Below are 17,618 nucleotides of genomic sequence, written 5' to 3'. Positions count from 1 at the left end.
CTACAGGAGAGACACCTAATTAAGTGTCTACTCCCTACAAATAAGCACCGGTTCTTAAAGAAAGATTGGTTTATTTCTCTAAGCACCTCCTCTAAGCGTCTTGCATCGTACAAGGCCTTAGCAGAATCTTTCTTTGGCACCAGCGTGGCGAGGTTACATGTTTATGTGCTAAAACTCTCTTTTTTTCCTATTCCTGGGGCAGTTCTCTAACCAATCTTCACTGCTGCTGATTATTCCTTGAGGCACTTAGCTAATCTCTATGTTCAGGCATTGACATTGCCTGCCTGCTCTAATTTTTTCTTAGAAAGGTCATTGATGGTGACGGAAAAATAAAATAAAAAAAGCAAGTAAGTCAAGCTATGTTCAGGCCCAATTTGTCATAACAGCTTCATAATGTGCCTTCGTTTTTGCTCCTTTGATGCATATGGCCTTCACTACTGATTATGCCTAAGGCAGGGCTGCCTACTCCAATTTGTTCTTTGAAACAATCCACCGGTGGTAACGGAATCCTCCCATTTCGTCTGTGTTTCACATTGTCACAATCTTTCTTCATCGCTGCCCCATTGGTAGTTTGATGCACATCATATTACCTGTTTGTCGTTGCATTTTACCTATTTAATTGGCATATGATATTATATTTTGTTCTTCGTCAGACCTTTCCAAACTAGAGCTTTGGTTCTTGGAAATCACAAAAGAAGGGCAAGTGATGGTGATGGGAAAGAAGGAAATAGAAGCAGGTAACGTGAGCTACCATTTTGTTCACACTCTTTAAAGTAGCTTTTAGAACTCGAGCAAATATTTGCTCGGAAACCATGAAGGGCCAGTGATGGTGACCTGCGTACCATTTTTGTGCATATTCTTTCAAGCAGTTTTTTTTTTGAATTTTCACAGGGGGGGGGGGGGAGTTTTCCCCACCTGAATTTTTTGTATAGATATGTGGACCAAAGGCCCAGATGAGGCATCGTACATTCACAAGGTCAAGAGAGAGAGAGAGAGAGAGGGGTGGGGGGGGGGGGGGGGTTCAAACCCAGCAGCAGGGGGCTCAAACAGGATTGGAAAAACAGGGCAGCCAGGCATCCACCGCGTGTTTTAGGGGGCGAGGCAGACGAACACGCCAGAGCACCGCGTCGTCCCTGCACCGGCTGAGGAGTCCAGGGAGCGACGGAGGAGCCCTCTGAAAGACCACCGCGTTCCGGTGCTTCCAAAGGTGCCAGCAGCAGAGGAGCAGGAAGGTTGGGCCCGTCCCCTCCGGCACCCGTGGCGGCGCGGCGAGGAGGTGAAGCGAGCGGACGGAGGTAGTCTCCAGGGAGCTCTTCCCGACCACAGCCCAGAAGCGTCGGGCGAACGCGCATCCGAAGATGAGGTGATCAGCCGTCTCGAGGGGAGCGGAGCTTTCAAGCAGTTTTAACATGCTCCCTCTTACCTCCTCTTTTCACATAAAAGATTAGAGTATATAATAGCTTTGAGTCGTTGATCTCATTAATTAGTGGTCTGATATTAACCCCTACCTTCTTACCTCACATGTAAAAATAGGGGGTAAGAGGGAGCATGTTAAAATTTCCCCTTTCTTTAATACAAATTTCACTGACTTTCTTCATTTCGATGTGTGCACCAGGTCTGCCAGCACCCTAGGGTAGAAAATGTATTCTTTTACTCTCATACACGGTATGCAAACTAGCTAGAGGAAATTCATTCAAACTGGTGAACTTCAGGTTAGCAACTCAACACAAACCAAGTGCTTCTTTCTTGTGACTGCTCTCGTGTTTGCATAACTAGTACTTTTAATTAACAGCGGAGTGATATCCAACCCAGTTGAAACCTTTGTTACATCAGTTTACTTCCTCATGCTTCTTATCAAATATAGCTTAGGCCGGAAGCTTAGGCCACATGATATTTAATCATTTGATTAGTGGGGGCGCTACAAACAATGTATTTTAGTAATTTGTTTGGCCCAAATCATGATCTTCGCCAATTTGGATTTGGTTCTCTTGTGAAAATTGCGAGTTGCAGAGATGACAAACATGAAAAGCAAGATCAAGTTGTGGCACCAACGCAAAGGTTGCAGGAGGCTTGTGCAGTTAGAGATGTTGTTAGATTGACTAGTCACATTGGGCCTGGGTCATGCCAACACAAGATCTGGTCAAACCATGGTATTCTTGAGACTATGTCAGATCGGATATCTATGTGACTTGTCGGTTAAGGAGATGAACAGAAGCTTTCGGTTAACTCATGTAAGGTGGGAGGCCAATGTAGTGGCTCGTCGTTGTGCTAAACAGGCTATTTAAAATGTGTATCAACTTTGTTACGACCTTTCTTCATGATTGTTCTTGTATAAAAGTACATTTCTATTACCATTGCATAGTTAATAGAATTCCAGATTTTTGACAGAAAAAAAATCAAAGGAGAATATTTCTTTATCCAAACATGTCAGAATACATATTTTCCCAGAGAAAATTCAATTAATACATTTTTTGTTTGTTGCAAATGGTAATCCATGGAATCAGTCCTTGTGTGTGTCTGGCTGTCCTTGGCACAGCCCCTCGTCAGCCGGGCTTCCCTTGTCCGCCAAATCAGAGTCTTCCGCTGCCGACCTCTCGTCTCATCTCTGAGTCGATAGATCTCCTCTCTTTCCCGTCTTCTTCACCGTCGCGCACCCCCCACTCTCTGAGATCTGCCAAGGCACCAACGAGGACCTCCGCCGCGGTCTCTAGTCAGGTAAGATCAATATTCTCCCACCCTTAGCTCGTTGATGGGATGGGAGGAGTTGTTGGTGGCTTCAACCAATGAGCAGTGAAGGCCATGTCAGATTGGATCTCAGGAGAATATTTAGGATGGATATTAATTTTCGGATTGTAGTATAGACAATTAATAGCTTATATTGGTGAATATTTATGATGGCCTCGCTTCTTCGTGTGCAATTGCAAAATTGGAGTAATTTGTGAGACAATATGTATGAGGGATTGATATAATTTGAGTATTAGTGTAAATTCTTATTATGGTAATTTACCCGAGGATTAGTATAATTTCGATGGTGGCATGGTTGTTTGGTGTAGTTTTGCACTGAGTTTTGCTGGCCCATTAGTACTTCTATCGCCGAATTATTTCCTTCGCACCAATTTTGGAGACTCATTTTATCCTATTTCCTTTTTATTTTTTCATTTTCCCTTTTCCATTCTTTGTTTTTTCACTTCTTTTTTTGCTCATGCCCCCCCCCCTTTATTACCTTTTTCATTAGTAAAAGCATTTGTCTTTGTGTTTATATGAGTATTTGTGAAAAAAGAACACAAAAGACATGTTTTAAAGCCTGGTGAATAATTTTAAAATACATATTGAATGAGTTTTTAAGCCAGAATGTTTATTTAACACACGCTGAACATTACTTTAATACATGGTGAATATTTTTTTCAGCCCAGTAAACATGTTTAATTTTTTTGAACAAAAAACATGTTTTAATATATGGTGAATACTTTAAAAAACACGGTGGACATATTTTGTAGATGATGGGCAATACACTATAAGCATTTCTTATGACAGGATGAACATTAATGTAATCCTGGTGAACATTTTCTAATACATGGTGAACATTTTTTTTAACTCGTCGGACTTTTTTAGTACACCATGAACTTGCTTTGAAGCCTACCAAGATTCATTAAAACATGGTGAACATTTTCTTAGTACATGATAATCATTTTGATATACACGCTGAATGTATTTTTACAAAAATGTGAATGCATTTTTATGTGAATGTTCGGATATTTTTTAAAACATTAATATTTATAAAATATTCACATATTTTTAGAAATGTTCACGTGGTTTAAAAATTGTTTGCTGAACTATTATTGTTTTTCATATTTTATTTCTAAAAAATCATGGTTTTGTACGAAATGTAAAAAAGACCACAAAAAAGGAGAGACTCTCTATATTTTTAATTAAAATAATTTCTTATGAATTTCATGTATACTCTTGCCTTGAATGTTGTTGATGTGGGAAAAATAAGGTACCAAACAGCATACCTTTTTTTTCTTTTGCTTTTTAAGACAAGGTTGGAGTTGGGATTACATTGTGTTACAGGTAGCGTCCAACAGATACTACAGGTAGAGTCACACGGCATGCTGCGGAGCCACCAGCAGCAATTGGTATCTACCTAATCTAATCTTATCTAATCAAACTGGAGTGTATCTATCAGCTCCACAGTAAGTTAACAGTACAAAAACGTACTTCTGAATAAGTTAACGGTAAGTTACTCTCAGTGCCAAACACGTACAAAAGAAAAACTTCTCCATTTGCGAATGACTTGGATATGTACTATGTAGGATGCAGAGAACTTGGGAGTTACAACTCTTTAGGAACATCAGTCTTATCAATACTAGTACAAGAAAATGGCAACAGACGAAAAATGGAACTGAACATGTGTTTGGTGCAAAAAGGTGTACCAAATACTACAGTTTAGTCGATTAAACTGATGGAAGATTGAATCAACACGAGGAAATTACAAACCATACTCCAGGCATGAACAGAGCAACCTGATCGATCAGGAGAACAAACTCAAATGTAAAGCACAAATGGCCCCAATTTACAACTGAATCAACCACGGCAAATCCTAACAACTGAATCAACCACACCCCTCGTCCTATATTACTTGTCACTCAAACAGACGTATCTAGCACTATCCGTTTGAGAGACAAGTAATATGGTACCGAGGGAGTAAAACATACAGGACTCACAGCCATTATGCATGTTTGCAGATTCTCGCTTGAGGTTGCAAGCAGAGACTCAAGGATTTAGAAATCACAAATACTCTTTTGTTCCATAATACTGTAACTGATCCTTGCTGGAGCCTTTCGTCATGACAGGGGGCATCTCCATCCTCCTCTGCATTACCTTCCTTTCATCAGTTGGTCTGCCAAATCATTTGAAACAACTCCTATCACTGTCATCCCTCTTTTTCTGTAAACTGCGACAGCAAACATATACTACAATGACATATCCACGACGTGCTTAACACTAGAGATCATGCTACACCCAAATGAATCATGACCAAACACATGTCATCCAGTCCAGGACTTGCTCACTGCTATTTTGCTTGCAGATTATTCCTTCAGGTTACAACAAACAACTGAAAGTAATACGTATAACGAAATCACAAGTAGTCTTTAGCCTCCTCACATGCAGCTACGTTATTAATTACTTGGTTCTCTCAGCCGCATAAAAGCGCAAATACAAATCACAATACAAATAGCCTGCCGATAATGCACAATGCACGGCACTCTTCTTTTCTGATCCAACTTTTCATTCATGCCGCAGGATCACTCTGCCTCCATTGCCAGACAGGGCCTGCACAGAAAGGGAAGTACATGAGAGCCAGCCTTAATAGGTACTGTTATCATAATAGGTACATGTATCCATCAGCTTAGTTTCTTCCCCTGTATTGTTTTACCAAATCAGAAAGGGAATTAAATGATTTCCGCTCACATTAGTTAACCAATTAGCGACATATGAAACGACTGAATTAAGAAGAGCACTGCGACTTGAGGCTCAAATAATTTCTGATTTAGTGGAGATGGCAGTTTGGTCTGATCTGCCTACCTAGCTATCATGCACTTTCTCCTTTCCTTTGCTGTGCTTCTTCTTCCTTGTTTTTATCTTCTGCTCCTTGTTCCTCCTCTGCGGCAGGTGAAAGATGGAATCAATAGGGCCAAAAAAGTAAATTTAATTGACAAAGTCTTCGATTCAATACATATAAAGAGTTGTGCTCATTTACCTGCAGACTTGATCAAGTGCTGGGACAGTGCACCCCTCACCCCGACAGCATCCTCGTCTGCCACCTGCCGCAATTCCTCCTGACCCTCATCCTCATACTCACCTTCCTCCTGATCCTCGTCCTTCTCCTTCTCCTCCATGTCTATCACTATGTTATGCAACATGCAGCATACCCAGATTGTCCGTTTCAATATGTCATTATCTGGATGCCACCCTTCTCCCTGGAGGCACTTCCATGTGTCTTTTAACTTTGCTAGCGCCCTTAGCGCAAAAGCTGTCACTGCACAATGTCTCCTGTTGAACTCAACTTTGGCGTCTGAGATTGAGAGGCCATCCTCCAACAGGTAAGGTGTGAGGATCCAGGGACGAATAGGGTATCCTGCATCACCAATTATGTATTCTCCAACTTCCGAGCCATATGATAACTTCAGCTTGCTGCCATTCAGTGAAGCACCCTCCTCATAGTACTTCAAGAGATCAGAGTCCAACTCCAAGAGATCAGAGGCCAACCAGACCTGTGTGAACCTCATATCTGGATCAACAATGGCTCGCATTAGCACAGAATCATTTTCCTCACCGTCACCATCTTGCGATCCAAACGTGATTTGGGCTGTGTGTACAACACCGCAGCAGTTTGGCAGGCCGTGTATCTTGTCAAATTTGCGCTTGGTTTTGTCCATTTGATAGGAGCATGGCCATTTGAAGTGGTGCGCTGTTGGATTTTGCATGGCCTTAAGAAAAACCTTAGTTACCAGCAAGGCAGTTGACTCGCTCACACCAAGAGAGGATCCTACGGTAACCGGAGCGTCACCAGAGTTCAGCATTCTCAGAGCGATAGCCACTCTGTCTTGTAAAGACAACACTCTCCCATCAACGAAAGTGTGATCCCTTGCCATCATATCTTCCAAAAATGGGATCCTCACCAAGCCGCAGACGTAACTGAAGGTACTTCTTCTCATTTTGTACAGAGAATCAAATCCTTGTGCATCCACCATAGAAGATGATAAGGTTTCTGCATGGAAAGAAAAATACAGAAGTGGTTACATGATACTCTAGATAAGTTAATCTCGAGAAAATCTGGAACAACAAGTAAGAAGACAAATACTTGGCAACATGCACTAGGAAGGTACAGAATATATTCGGTCATCATGCAATATATATGGACGAAAAGCAGGAGATAAAATCAAATGAAGTTACAAAGCTTGTATGTTTGATTTTCTGTACCTTCAAATATGGTAGAGCTGCTAATATTTGAATCCAACTTGCAGTTGTCTCCTCTCGTGTATAAGACGTACCATTTTCTTTGGTTGTCTCCATCACGTGCATATGCCTTGACATGCTCCACCTTGCTGAACTTGTCCCACTCAATGCCAGATTGTCCTGCAGCTACCGCAGAGAGCAGCCATAGCCTACAGAATAACTGCAAATGCCTTGGCTTTATGTCTCGCAAGTATTCTGGGAGTTTTTCCATCATGTAATCCTCCAGGACCAACCGCTCGAGCGAAGCGATATGCTCCAGCACCTTCAGCTTCGGGCAGTCTATGATGGTAAGCTTCTGCAGATTGGGGAGATTGGTGATCCTCTCCAAGTCAGGGCATCCATTCACTGTAAGCTCAACAACAGAAGGAAAACTCCCAATGTAGCTGAGGTGCTGGACATATTGTAGAGTTAATTGTTTCAAAGCCCTTGTGTTGGAGGCAAGGCCTGGAGGAAGATGCCTCAGTTTACAATTAATGAGCCGTAGCTTCTCCAAACGGGGCATGGCTTGTACTCGGTCCTCCCACTCCCACTCCTCCCATTCCAACATTTTACTTAAGGTCATATTGTTTAACCTCGGAAATGGAGCTGCTACTGCTGCCTGCAAGAATTCAGTCCCAACACGCTTGATGCTTGGAGCATGGTTGACCTGAAGAAACTGCAGGTAGGGGAGCTGACACAACCCATTGGGAAGTTGTGTGCAACAAGCCAGGTCAGAAAAAAATAGAATCGTCAAGTTGTTGAGGTGCACAGTTGATGTGGACATCATCCACCTCGGGAGTTGTTTGCCAAAATACCCTTTGATATTAATAATCTCTACACTGGGAGGAGGGCAGAGCTCATCGAACACAGTCTCGATTCGTCGCTGCTCTTCTTCAGAGACACCTTGGTTCTCTTTGATCAGCCCATCATCTCCCAGTCTGCTGGTGCACCACAAGAATAGTTCGATAAGATGCATCTTCTCACCAAGCCTAGCATTAGCAGCAAATGAGGCAGCAGATACATTTTCCAATTCATTTAAGAAAAGATTTTTGAGTTGGGAAAGAGGCCCCAACTCGTCCAAACTGCAGCAATCACCATCCATGTGGGCTGGAAACCCAATTAGTTTCCTTATGTCTGTCAGACCACGGAACCCTCTAGGTATCATATGTATGTTGGGAATGTAAAGAAATTGTAGCTGGCTAAGCATCACGATACTATCAGGAAGATTCACCAATTTTGTGCATCGACGAAGGTCAAGGAATTGCAGTAGTTTCATCTTGCCAATGTTCCCAGGAAGTACAGAAATATGAGTATCTAATAGTGCCAGATACCTCAGGTGCTTGAGTTGATGCAATGATTCAACCAATGCAGCCACATCTGCAGCTTCTATATATAGGACACGCAGACTTGAGAAGGTAACCAATGAATCACCAGGCTTCATCTTGATCTGAATAGTTGAGATTAATGTTCTCACTGATTGTTGCGCCTGTAGAGATGTCCAATCTAGATCACCTGATTGTGATCGGTTTGTTTCTATCGACAACCGAAGAAACTTTTGTGAACTAAGTTTTGTAAGAATATCATTGTCTCCGTCTTGAGCTACGAGTGCTTCATCTTTAGTCATATACTGAGCAAATGAGCGAACAACATCATGCATACTACAAACCCATATATGAGCATATGATTTGTCTAGCTCTATAAGGTTCCTAGATATCAACTCCTTGTAGTACTTTTTTCCCAATTCTTCTAAATCTCTACAGTTTCCATGAATAAATCCTTCACTCATCCACATTGCAATGACTTCATCCATATGAAAAACTTTACTTTTAGGAAGAAGTGAGTAGTATAGAAAGCACTGCTTCAAATAAGGCGGCATATATTCATAGCTTAAGTATACTGTGTGGTTGAGCTCTTGGGGCATTTTAGTTATTGACCATTTAGAATCATCCAAAACCTGCTCCCAGTCACGACGGAGCCCCCCTCTTTCACGCAAGAGTCCACCCATTACTTTAACGGCAAGTGGTAAACAACCACATTTTAGTATAATTTTCAATCCAATATCCATTAACGTATTGACGTGCTCTTCATCTATCACACTTGAGACTACCTGTGAACATACAGTAGAAGTTATGATTGATGGTAAATACTTAAAGTACAGAATGTGTTTACTTTTCTTGCTCCTACATACCGTAAATTTGTGCAATGGCTTCCACATATAGCATACATACTTTACCTAGTAAACAGTTCTTCTTCCTTTTATTTCACAAAATCGAGCGTGTTGCTAGAAAATATACTTTTGCAATACTCTGTCATAGCTGCTATACAAAGTTGTACTCCAAATTTAGCAGAATTTGTATATTATTTTATTAGTTTTTGAAAATATTTTAAGGTTATGTGAAATTATCTTATCTCTCAATCACCTAAAATTCATAATACCAAGGAAAACATTAATGAATAAATTTGTGTGCAAATTTTCTAGCAATATTACTACCAACTTCTAGTCTAGTTACTTTTTTGTGTTATATATAATTTTGTCATATTGGCAGGGGTTCACAGAAATTGTTATTTTCTCCATCTTAATCTTTTTTCATTTATATTACATCCTATGTCACTGTTGAGTAGCTGAGCACTCAGAGCATCTATTGCCCCCCCCCCCCCCCCCCCCCGCACGCCTGGGCAGATGCTCCGCACAGTGACCGGTCAAAAAAGCCGACCTAGACGGGCGCCTCAAACGGGCCTCGAATGCCCGGACTAACCGGCACGCCTCAATCCAGCCCAAATGTATGGCGGACATAGGGATGCCCGGGCGCACCTGGGCGAGTTCACCACGTCGGACCCGACATGCCTACCCCACCGCAAATTGCACCAAATCTACCCCCTCAACCTACCGGATCCATTTGCTCTCTACTCTCTTCTTCCTCCTATGCGCCGGACGTCTGGCAGCTCCACCGACACCCTTGCTCTGCAGCCGTTCTGATCCTCTGCGCCGCCAACACCAGCACAACAATCCTCTCTCCTGTTCTCGTCACTGCAGAGATCGTCGCAGGCCCGGATGCCAGCGTGCTACATCCGGCAACTCTCGGGCTGTCCCTTGCGCTTTATGTGTTTGACGCAATGTTCGACCCGGTTTTTTGCAATTTATTTGTAGGGAAAATAACGAATTCAGATACTACATGGGATGAGGAGTATGGACCAACATAGCTTGATCAAATAATTCAAGATGAGTTCTTCGATTTGTCGGATTCGGAAGAAGAAGTGGACATGCTTATGCGCATGAGCATGCAAGAGGAAATGAACCTACAGGTGGAACATATTCTCAACTTTAAGGGCTCAATCAAAGGGAGAAGAGTGATCAATCAGGATAGGGTCTCTGGAGCATGACTTCAGACTGAACTTTCCTCCGGACCGAACTTTGCTCTGGACATGCTCATGCTCATGAGCATACAAGGACTTCTTTACTCCAGACCGAACTTTGTTGGACAATCCATGTTTTCGTCGCCATTTTGCATGCGGAAACCATTGTTTTTGCATACTATGGAGGAAGTGGAGGCACACGATGACTATTTCAAGCTCATAAGATATTGTTGCGGTCAACTTTTTTCCTATATTCAGTGATCTTGTGAAGCATATGTGGACATATGATGGAAACTAAAGAGTTAATGTTTGAGCTGTGCACTCAAAATAAAAATTTTATAAGAAATATGTATTTTCGCTATCAATATTTGTTATTTACGTGCGACATTGGTGTGTATGATGTACGTGCATGGATTTGCATGTATTTGAGAGTCCGGATTTGAGGTATGTGGATGCTGGCACAAGATATAAGGGATGGTCCGGATGCGTCTGCGGGAGCAGCCGGGCGCATCCGCGGACGTATAGGGGTGCAGATTTGCAAAGTCCGGCTATAGATGCTTTTAGATCTTTCATCCGTAAGTTGGAATATTAGACTAGATATCCACAAAAAAATAGTCATTACCTGAATATAGGACCCATGTCTTCACAGGTAAAAACCATACATATATAATTATCTGAATGTCTAATTATTAATCAAGCTCGGCTAAACAAAATTTAAGTGTGTCTGAATATGTGTCATGTTCGCATAAATAAATTGAGGAAAGCCCAGTTGGTGCTGTGGCATATTTCCTTGTTTAGCACCATTGCCCTGCAAAATTATCGACAACCTCTAACCTTCCAAGAGCCAAGAGCTAATAGTACATACAAGTCATTGAACTACACGTAATTAATGGCTCATATTAATCTGGGAGCATACTAATGTTTCTCTTAAGAGCATTGTTAATAATATAGCCAACCGATGGCTATAAGGAACTGCTGTATCATTTATAGCCATCATCTATATGCATTCATACAATAGTGTGGCTATAAGATTGGCTATTACATTAATACTTTTTTTTCATCTCCTCTCTATCTCTTTCTTCACATTTATTGCATTTACCTACGAATGCGTATATAGCTAGGCTCTTGCATCAGAGCCCACTTCCCTTAATTTTTCACATCTCTCTCCTCCACATAGGCAAAAGTGCCATGTAAGCAGGCTATAAGCCCACTATTGTACTTGCTCTAATTAACTACATATAGTAATATTTAATTGACTTCAGTGGTTATTGACTCGAGATAGACATTAGTATTTAATTAAGTACGTACCTGCTTCTTGAGCAATGACCAAGCATCTTCAGGCAATAATGTGTCGACTTGGTGGTAGGGCCACCTGGCTAGCATTCCTCGAGCAACACCTTCATCCCTAGTGGTGACAAGGACTCGGCTGCCTGAAGCAACAACACTGGCTAAGGGTATTTTGAGCACACCCTCCCATGCTTCACGGTCCCACACGTCATCCATTACAAGCAAGGTCTTGTGGCCAATCAAGGCATCCTTGAGGCTTCGGTGAAGTGTGGCCTTTGCATTTCCAGCTAGTTGGGCGTCTCCTCCGGCTTCGATGATGGCTCTTCTTAGTAGCTCAACCTCACTGAAGTATTGGTTGACGCTCAACCATATCTTTTTGCTGAACTCACCTTGGATTGCCTCGTCATTGAAGATCTTCTGCGCGAGTGTGGTCTTGCCAATCCCGCCGACACCTACAATGGCGACCACCATGATGTCATCGTCGACCTCCTTTCTTGTCTGCATGATATGGGTCACCAATGCTCTTTTGTCATCTTCAATCTTGTCCCCAACAACAGCCGACCGGTCAAAGTCTGCTACCGTCTCCCGACTTGGATTACCATAGTGAGAGGCAAGGGAATTGCCGCTACGATCCTCATAAGACCCGAGATTGATGAAGCCGAAAGTGACGCTTCGCTGCTTGATGGTGTCAAGCCTCTGGTTGAGTGCCTTGATGCGGATGCTGATCTCATGAGCATGGAAGGGGTTTCGCATGCAGAAGAGCAAGGGATTGCAACACCCTGCATCTATAGAGGATGATCCATGCTCCATGGCCTTGAGCTGGCAGAGGTCGAGGATATCATTAGCTTCATACATGGCACGCTTGAGCTGCCCCACCCACTCTTGGACGGTCTTGTCGGTGATGTTCCTCCTATCGGCGTCGGCCAAGAAGTTTTTGAGGTCTTGGAGCTTGTCGCCCATCTTGTTGATCTCACCCGAGACACCGAGCATCGCCCCTACCTCATCTGCTGCCACCTGCGTGACCATGTCCACCAGGTAGGACGCAAATGCGTCCAACACCATCGCCATTGTTGCTGTCAATTTTTACTGTAATAATAAAGGTATTATTAAATCTAAGAAGGAAAATTGGCTACATAGTTGTAAAGAGAGACAAATAACACTTGAACTGCCTCACCAATCTCTGAGACGGAGAAGACGCGGGGGTCAGCGGAGAAAATGCATTGTCGATCCGATGGATTGTCGCCTTGGGAGCAGAAACTCAGCTCCTCTCCAACGCGTCGCCTCCGGGAGCAGCAGCTTAGCAACCCCTCTGGCGTTCCGGCACCGCGAGCAGCAGTTTAGCTCCTCCTTCGGCGTGTCGCCTCCGTGTGGAGCTACACAGCCACAGGTGTAGCAGCAGGTGTTCTCTGGCAAAGGCAAAGGCGACGGTGCAGGTGGGTGGAAATGGACGGGAAGGAGCAAGGCGTGAGACTGCGGGGGGCATTGAATGGAGTAATAAGAGCTGCAGACAGCTGAACTGGGCGGGGCTTATTATAATTAACTAATTACATAACATGGTCTGATGTCATGTTGCTGATCTTGTTTAGTAATTTTAGCCATTAGTTTAACTTTCCATCCACATCGCTACTTGATCCATCCACATGCCGTTTGGAACAAAAGGAGAGCTGGGAAGATGGACCATGTACAACTCAACAAGCAAAGTGAACTGAAACTTTAAACCGATGCAGTATAAACGTAACCCAACTCATGTTTCGCAGTCATCCATGGGAACCAAAAATTCACATAAACAATAGTTCAAAACCAACAACTTAAATTACAAATTCATGAGCCATCAAGTGCATACTCTTGTCTACAAACAGAGTTCAAAGTCAACACATAGTGAATCGTAGCAGATTTCAAAATATAGGTGCTAGACTCGCTGGAAAAACGAACTAATGAATAGGTTCGAAATCAACATTACATCCGGTATGAGCTGCGGGTATGGGTTCTCAGTTGTTCCATCCGGTAAGTTACTTCGCTAACTTTCAGATGTAAATCTACGTTTTAGCTAATTCCAGAATTGGTCCACATTTTGTTAGCGTGAACGTACAGAGCTCTCCATAGATTGGCTGAGAAAAATAAATGAGCTTTCTTATGTAGGACGTCGATTGATGTCAAGACTTCTTATGGCTACTTCTTGTACAGTATATAGATTGTGTGGAGAGGTATGCACGCAAAACAAAGTCTACTTTGATGATGCACGATGGCTTTATTTTAGTATTCGCCATCACAGTCAGATCGAGCTGGATGATAGCTAGCAACTCAACCCCCAAGTTTCTTAAATCAACAAAGTCTACTTTGAGGATGCATGTTGGCTAAATTTTGGTATTCGCCATCACACTCGGATCGAGCTGGATAATAGGAGCAACTCAACTCGAAACAACTAATATGAGTATTGGGCCAGTGCGTTTTGAGTTGTTTATGCCGGACAACCTGCCTGCGACTAGTCGTGCAGCACGCTCTTATCCATCTAATCACATGCACCGTGGTGTGGATTCAATGAACTGGCAAGGATTGATTAAGTCCTCCATCGATATGTGGCGTGTTGTCTAGCTAGCTCTTAGGTTATATGACAAATCAATTAATATTTGATGCAACTGCTGCCTTGTTAACAAGAATGACTTGGGCTCGTCTAGCTTGAAAGTCTTGTTTGAATACATAAACATTTACATCATAATTAGGTAGACAACTAGTTGATGAGAGATGCAGGGTACTTTTCTTGAGATTAGATAAGTCTAGTTAGTTTATTACTCTACCTTTGGGGCAGGCAGGAAGTAACATTAACTTGGCACCTGTAGTAGTGTCAAAAAATGTCTTACATTATGAGACGGAGGGAGTAACACTAGTAGAAAAGGGGGCAACGGTCCAGGGTGGGTTAGCCCATTAGTCCCGATTCAATCTAGAACCGGGACCAATGGGGGCATTGGACCCGGTTCGTGAGCCCAGGGGGCTGGCCGGGCCACGTGGGCCATTGGTCCCGGTTCATCAGGACCTTTTGGTCCCGATTGGTGGGACGAACCGGGACCAATGGGCCTGGCTCCTGGCGTGTTGTCTAGCTAGCTCTTAGGCTATATGACAAATCAATTAATATTTGATGCAACTGCTGCCTTGTTAACAAGAATGACTTGCGCTCGTCTAGCCTGCAAGTCTTGTTTGAATACATAGCGATTGATTTACATCATAATTAGGTAGGCAACTAGTTGATGAGAGATGCGGGGTACTTTCCTTGAGATTAGATAAGTCTAGTTTATTACTCTACCTTTGAGGCAGGCAGGAAGTAACATTATCTTGTTTGAATACATAACAATTTACATCATAATTAGGTAGGCACCTGTAGTAATGTCAAAAAATGTCTTACATTATGAGACGGAAGGAGTAATTAGGTAAGGCACATATTCGGTGAGAGATGCGGTGAAATTTCCCTGAGATCTTCGGGCTAGGTCTAGTTTATTACCTCGGGGCAGGCAGGAACTAGTATTATTCATTCAAGACCATCTGTCGGCATGAACTGATCAATGGCTGGTGCAAGGAAGGCACTAGCGTCTGCAGTTTTTGTTTTAGAGCATTACCCTACTCTTTGCGTCGATTCCATCAAAAATAAGATAACAAAATAATTCTGTATCGAATCGATAGAATGCCACCAAAATCAAGAAAAAGTAATTGTTGCATGTAATTTAGGGTAAAAAAGGTAAATAATTTAAGAACCGTCGGTGGAAAGGGGAAATCGCAACTAACCATGTGTGCTTCGCCGCCGTCGTCGCAATGCCCCGTGGTCTCCTCCGCTGTGGGGAATGGGGGCCTCGGTCGCCATCACTGGACGCATTTGGTTTTGGCCGGCGGCGAGGAAGCTGATAAGGTCGGGGAGGCGACGACGCTGTGCATCTGTAATCTGGGGGAGGATATCCCACGAGGAAGTAACACTTCATTTTCACAACCCCGGCCCATAACGCCGACCATCACTATGGGGAAGGGGGACGAGACCAGTAGTTCTCTCTTTTATTCTCTCTTCTTTTATTCTGAAAAAAAGATTTTCCTTTTTAGAAAAAAGAGGATATTACTCCGGCCTCTGCATCTGGGTGATGCATGCAGCCATTTTATTTTATTCACAAAGACCTTATAAAGTAATATATTAGTAAGCCTGAAGTCACCATCTTGGCAACACCTGTCGCTACTCATATCCCCTTGATGAAAGTGGGCCGAATGTCCTAGCCGAATACCAAACAGACATGGCACCAAAGTCTAACATCTAAAGCCGGATGCCCCAGCTAAGCCACAATGTCGGGACAAGGTCACACACCGGTCCAGCGCAATCTTAGAGGTCTTCCACCGATCCATCTCTCGAGCAGGCACTGACACACTGACCTTACCAGACCTGCCGTCGAGGCCACCATAGCGCCAGACAATGCAGCCATCCTGCGCATATCCATCCACACGTGCCCGCTACCGAAACTCCGCAACGCCATGCCGTTGGGATCCGCCGTCGGCCTTGCCGTAGATGTAACACCGCCCTCCTCTTGTCCCCTCCAGCCTGCACTTGCTCAAAATCGATACCCACGGGAGGGAGAATGACACCGAAGGCGCCGTTATCGTCCGATTTGGTAGACCCAGATCTAGGGTTTCCACTAGAACATCCTGGTCGAGTTGATATGACCTGCAACAACGATGCCTCGAGAAGGAAATGACGTCGGAGACGCCGCCATCGTCCATCAAGACCGCAGTTAGGCGGGGCTTTCACGGGAAGCCGCGTCGCGATCTCGCGGCTAGCTGGAATCATGCGGAGCTTCGCCATGAGGACGTATGTCATCCACGTGCAGAATCAACGACGGATCTGGGTGGGATCCAAATCCACGGCCGCCGCCATGCCCACCATCACCAGCACCACCAGCCATGGGGTCGTCGGTTGCCGCCGCACGGCTAGGGAGCCTCCCTGGCCGTGGTGGGAAGCCCCCAGCCGCCTTGAGTGGTTGCCGCCGTCTCCTCTTGCCTCAGTGCCTTGGAACCGGGCGTCGTCGCCACCGCCAGCGGCGGCAAAATCTTTCTAAATCCAGTTCCATGGCTGTAAACTGTGCTGTATTGCATGGGAAGTAAAAATTAAAAATTCTTGATAAGGTAATCCCAGGTGCACGATTATGCCTTTTTTTTACGGGAGGGATTAAGCTTTTTTTGGTCATGACTCCTGCTTGGTTGGCAATGATTTCGGAGCTAATGAATCTGGTTTATGTGCAGGCAAGTTGATACGTACAACTTTGGCTGACAACGTGACTGTATTGTTGGGAGAGATGGCGTCTCGCGAGTACGACGTGCGATGGCGAGTCTCTTTCGCTGCCGACCGGATGACGGGATCTCTCCGCTTCTCCAACGGGGAGGTCGCCCTCCGGCGAGGGGCGCTGCGCATCGTGCTAGTGGATGACCGTGGCGTCACCGTGGATGCGCGGTATCTCCGCGAGAGCGAACACATCGATATTGGAGACGTGATCTCTTTTCCTTGCCATTTCGCGAAGATTCGGGATCGCTTGCCGGCGACGAGCTCGTCGGCGGATGAGTCGGCAGAGGGTTCGAGCCACGCGGGTGCGGTACACGGGGACAACGAGGAGCGGTACACGAGGACCCGGTACACGGAGGCCCGGATGAGGTACGACGCGAGCACGACCTTCCGCCCCCAAACATCCATGGCGGATGCGCGACACGTGGGCTCGCATCCGGGCGTCCATCCTCGACCACGGGCGTGCGGCGCGGGTATAAATTCCCCATCTCGCCCGCTGCTTGACCTAGATTCTGCCCTCGCCCATCTCTGGACGGCGGAAAAAAACCCTAGATCGAGATCTAGAGAGGAGTGGGGGTGGTGGAGAGGCTGAAGGAAATATGCCCTAGAGGCAATAATAAAGTTATTATTTATTTCCTCATATTATGATAAATGTTTATTATTCATGCTAGAATTG

General features: G+C 44.2%; 1 protein-coding gene across 3 annotated transcripts; it reads right to left on the bottom strand.

The window, feature by feature from the left end:
- Positions 1–5,051: 5,051 nt before the first annotated feature.
- On the bottom strand, positions 5,052–13,151 carry LOC125524592 (putative disease resistance protein RGA3). 3 transcript variants are annotated; one of them, XM_087535872.1, is made up of 6 exons: positions 12,810–13,151; positions 11,662–12,726; positions 6,985–9,106; positions 5,762–6,772; positions 5,587–5,664; positions 5,052–5,334 (listed from the first exon to the last, which is right to left on the bottom strand). In XM_087535872.1, exons 2-5 carry the CDS (start codon positions 12,706–12,708, stop codon positions 5,594–5,596), a joined length of 4,251 nt encoding a protein of 1,416 aa, XP_087391998.1. In that variant the 5' UTR covers positions 12,709–12,726; positions 12,810–13,151; the 3' UTR covers positions 5,052–5,334; positions 5,587–5,593. The 3 variants fall into 3 exon arrangements, with proteins under 3 accessions (XP_087391998.1, XP_087392000.1, XP_087391999.1); XM_087535874.1 differs by having other exon boundaries at positions 6,985–8,626; XM_087535873.1 differs by having other exon boundaries at positions 12,815–13,151.
- Between the last annotated feature and the right edge of the window lie 4,467 nt (positions 13,152–17,618).

The sequence above is a fragment of the Triticum urartu genome, chromosome 7A, assembly GCF_056163025.1.
Source record: "Triticum urartu cultivar PI428250 chromosome 7A, HENAU_Tu73, whole genome shotgun sequence".
Classification (NCBI taxonomy): domain Eukaryota; kingdom Viridiplantae; phylum Streptophyta; class Magnoliopsida; order Poales; family Poaceae; genus Triticum; species Triticum urartu.
This window is presented reverse-complemented; position numbering and strand designations above follow the sequence as displayed.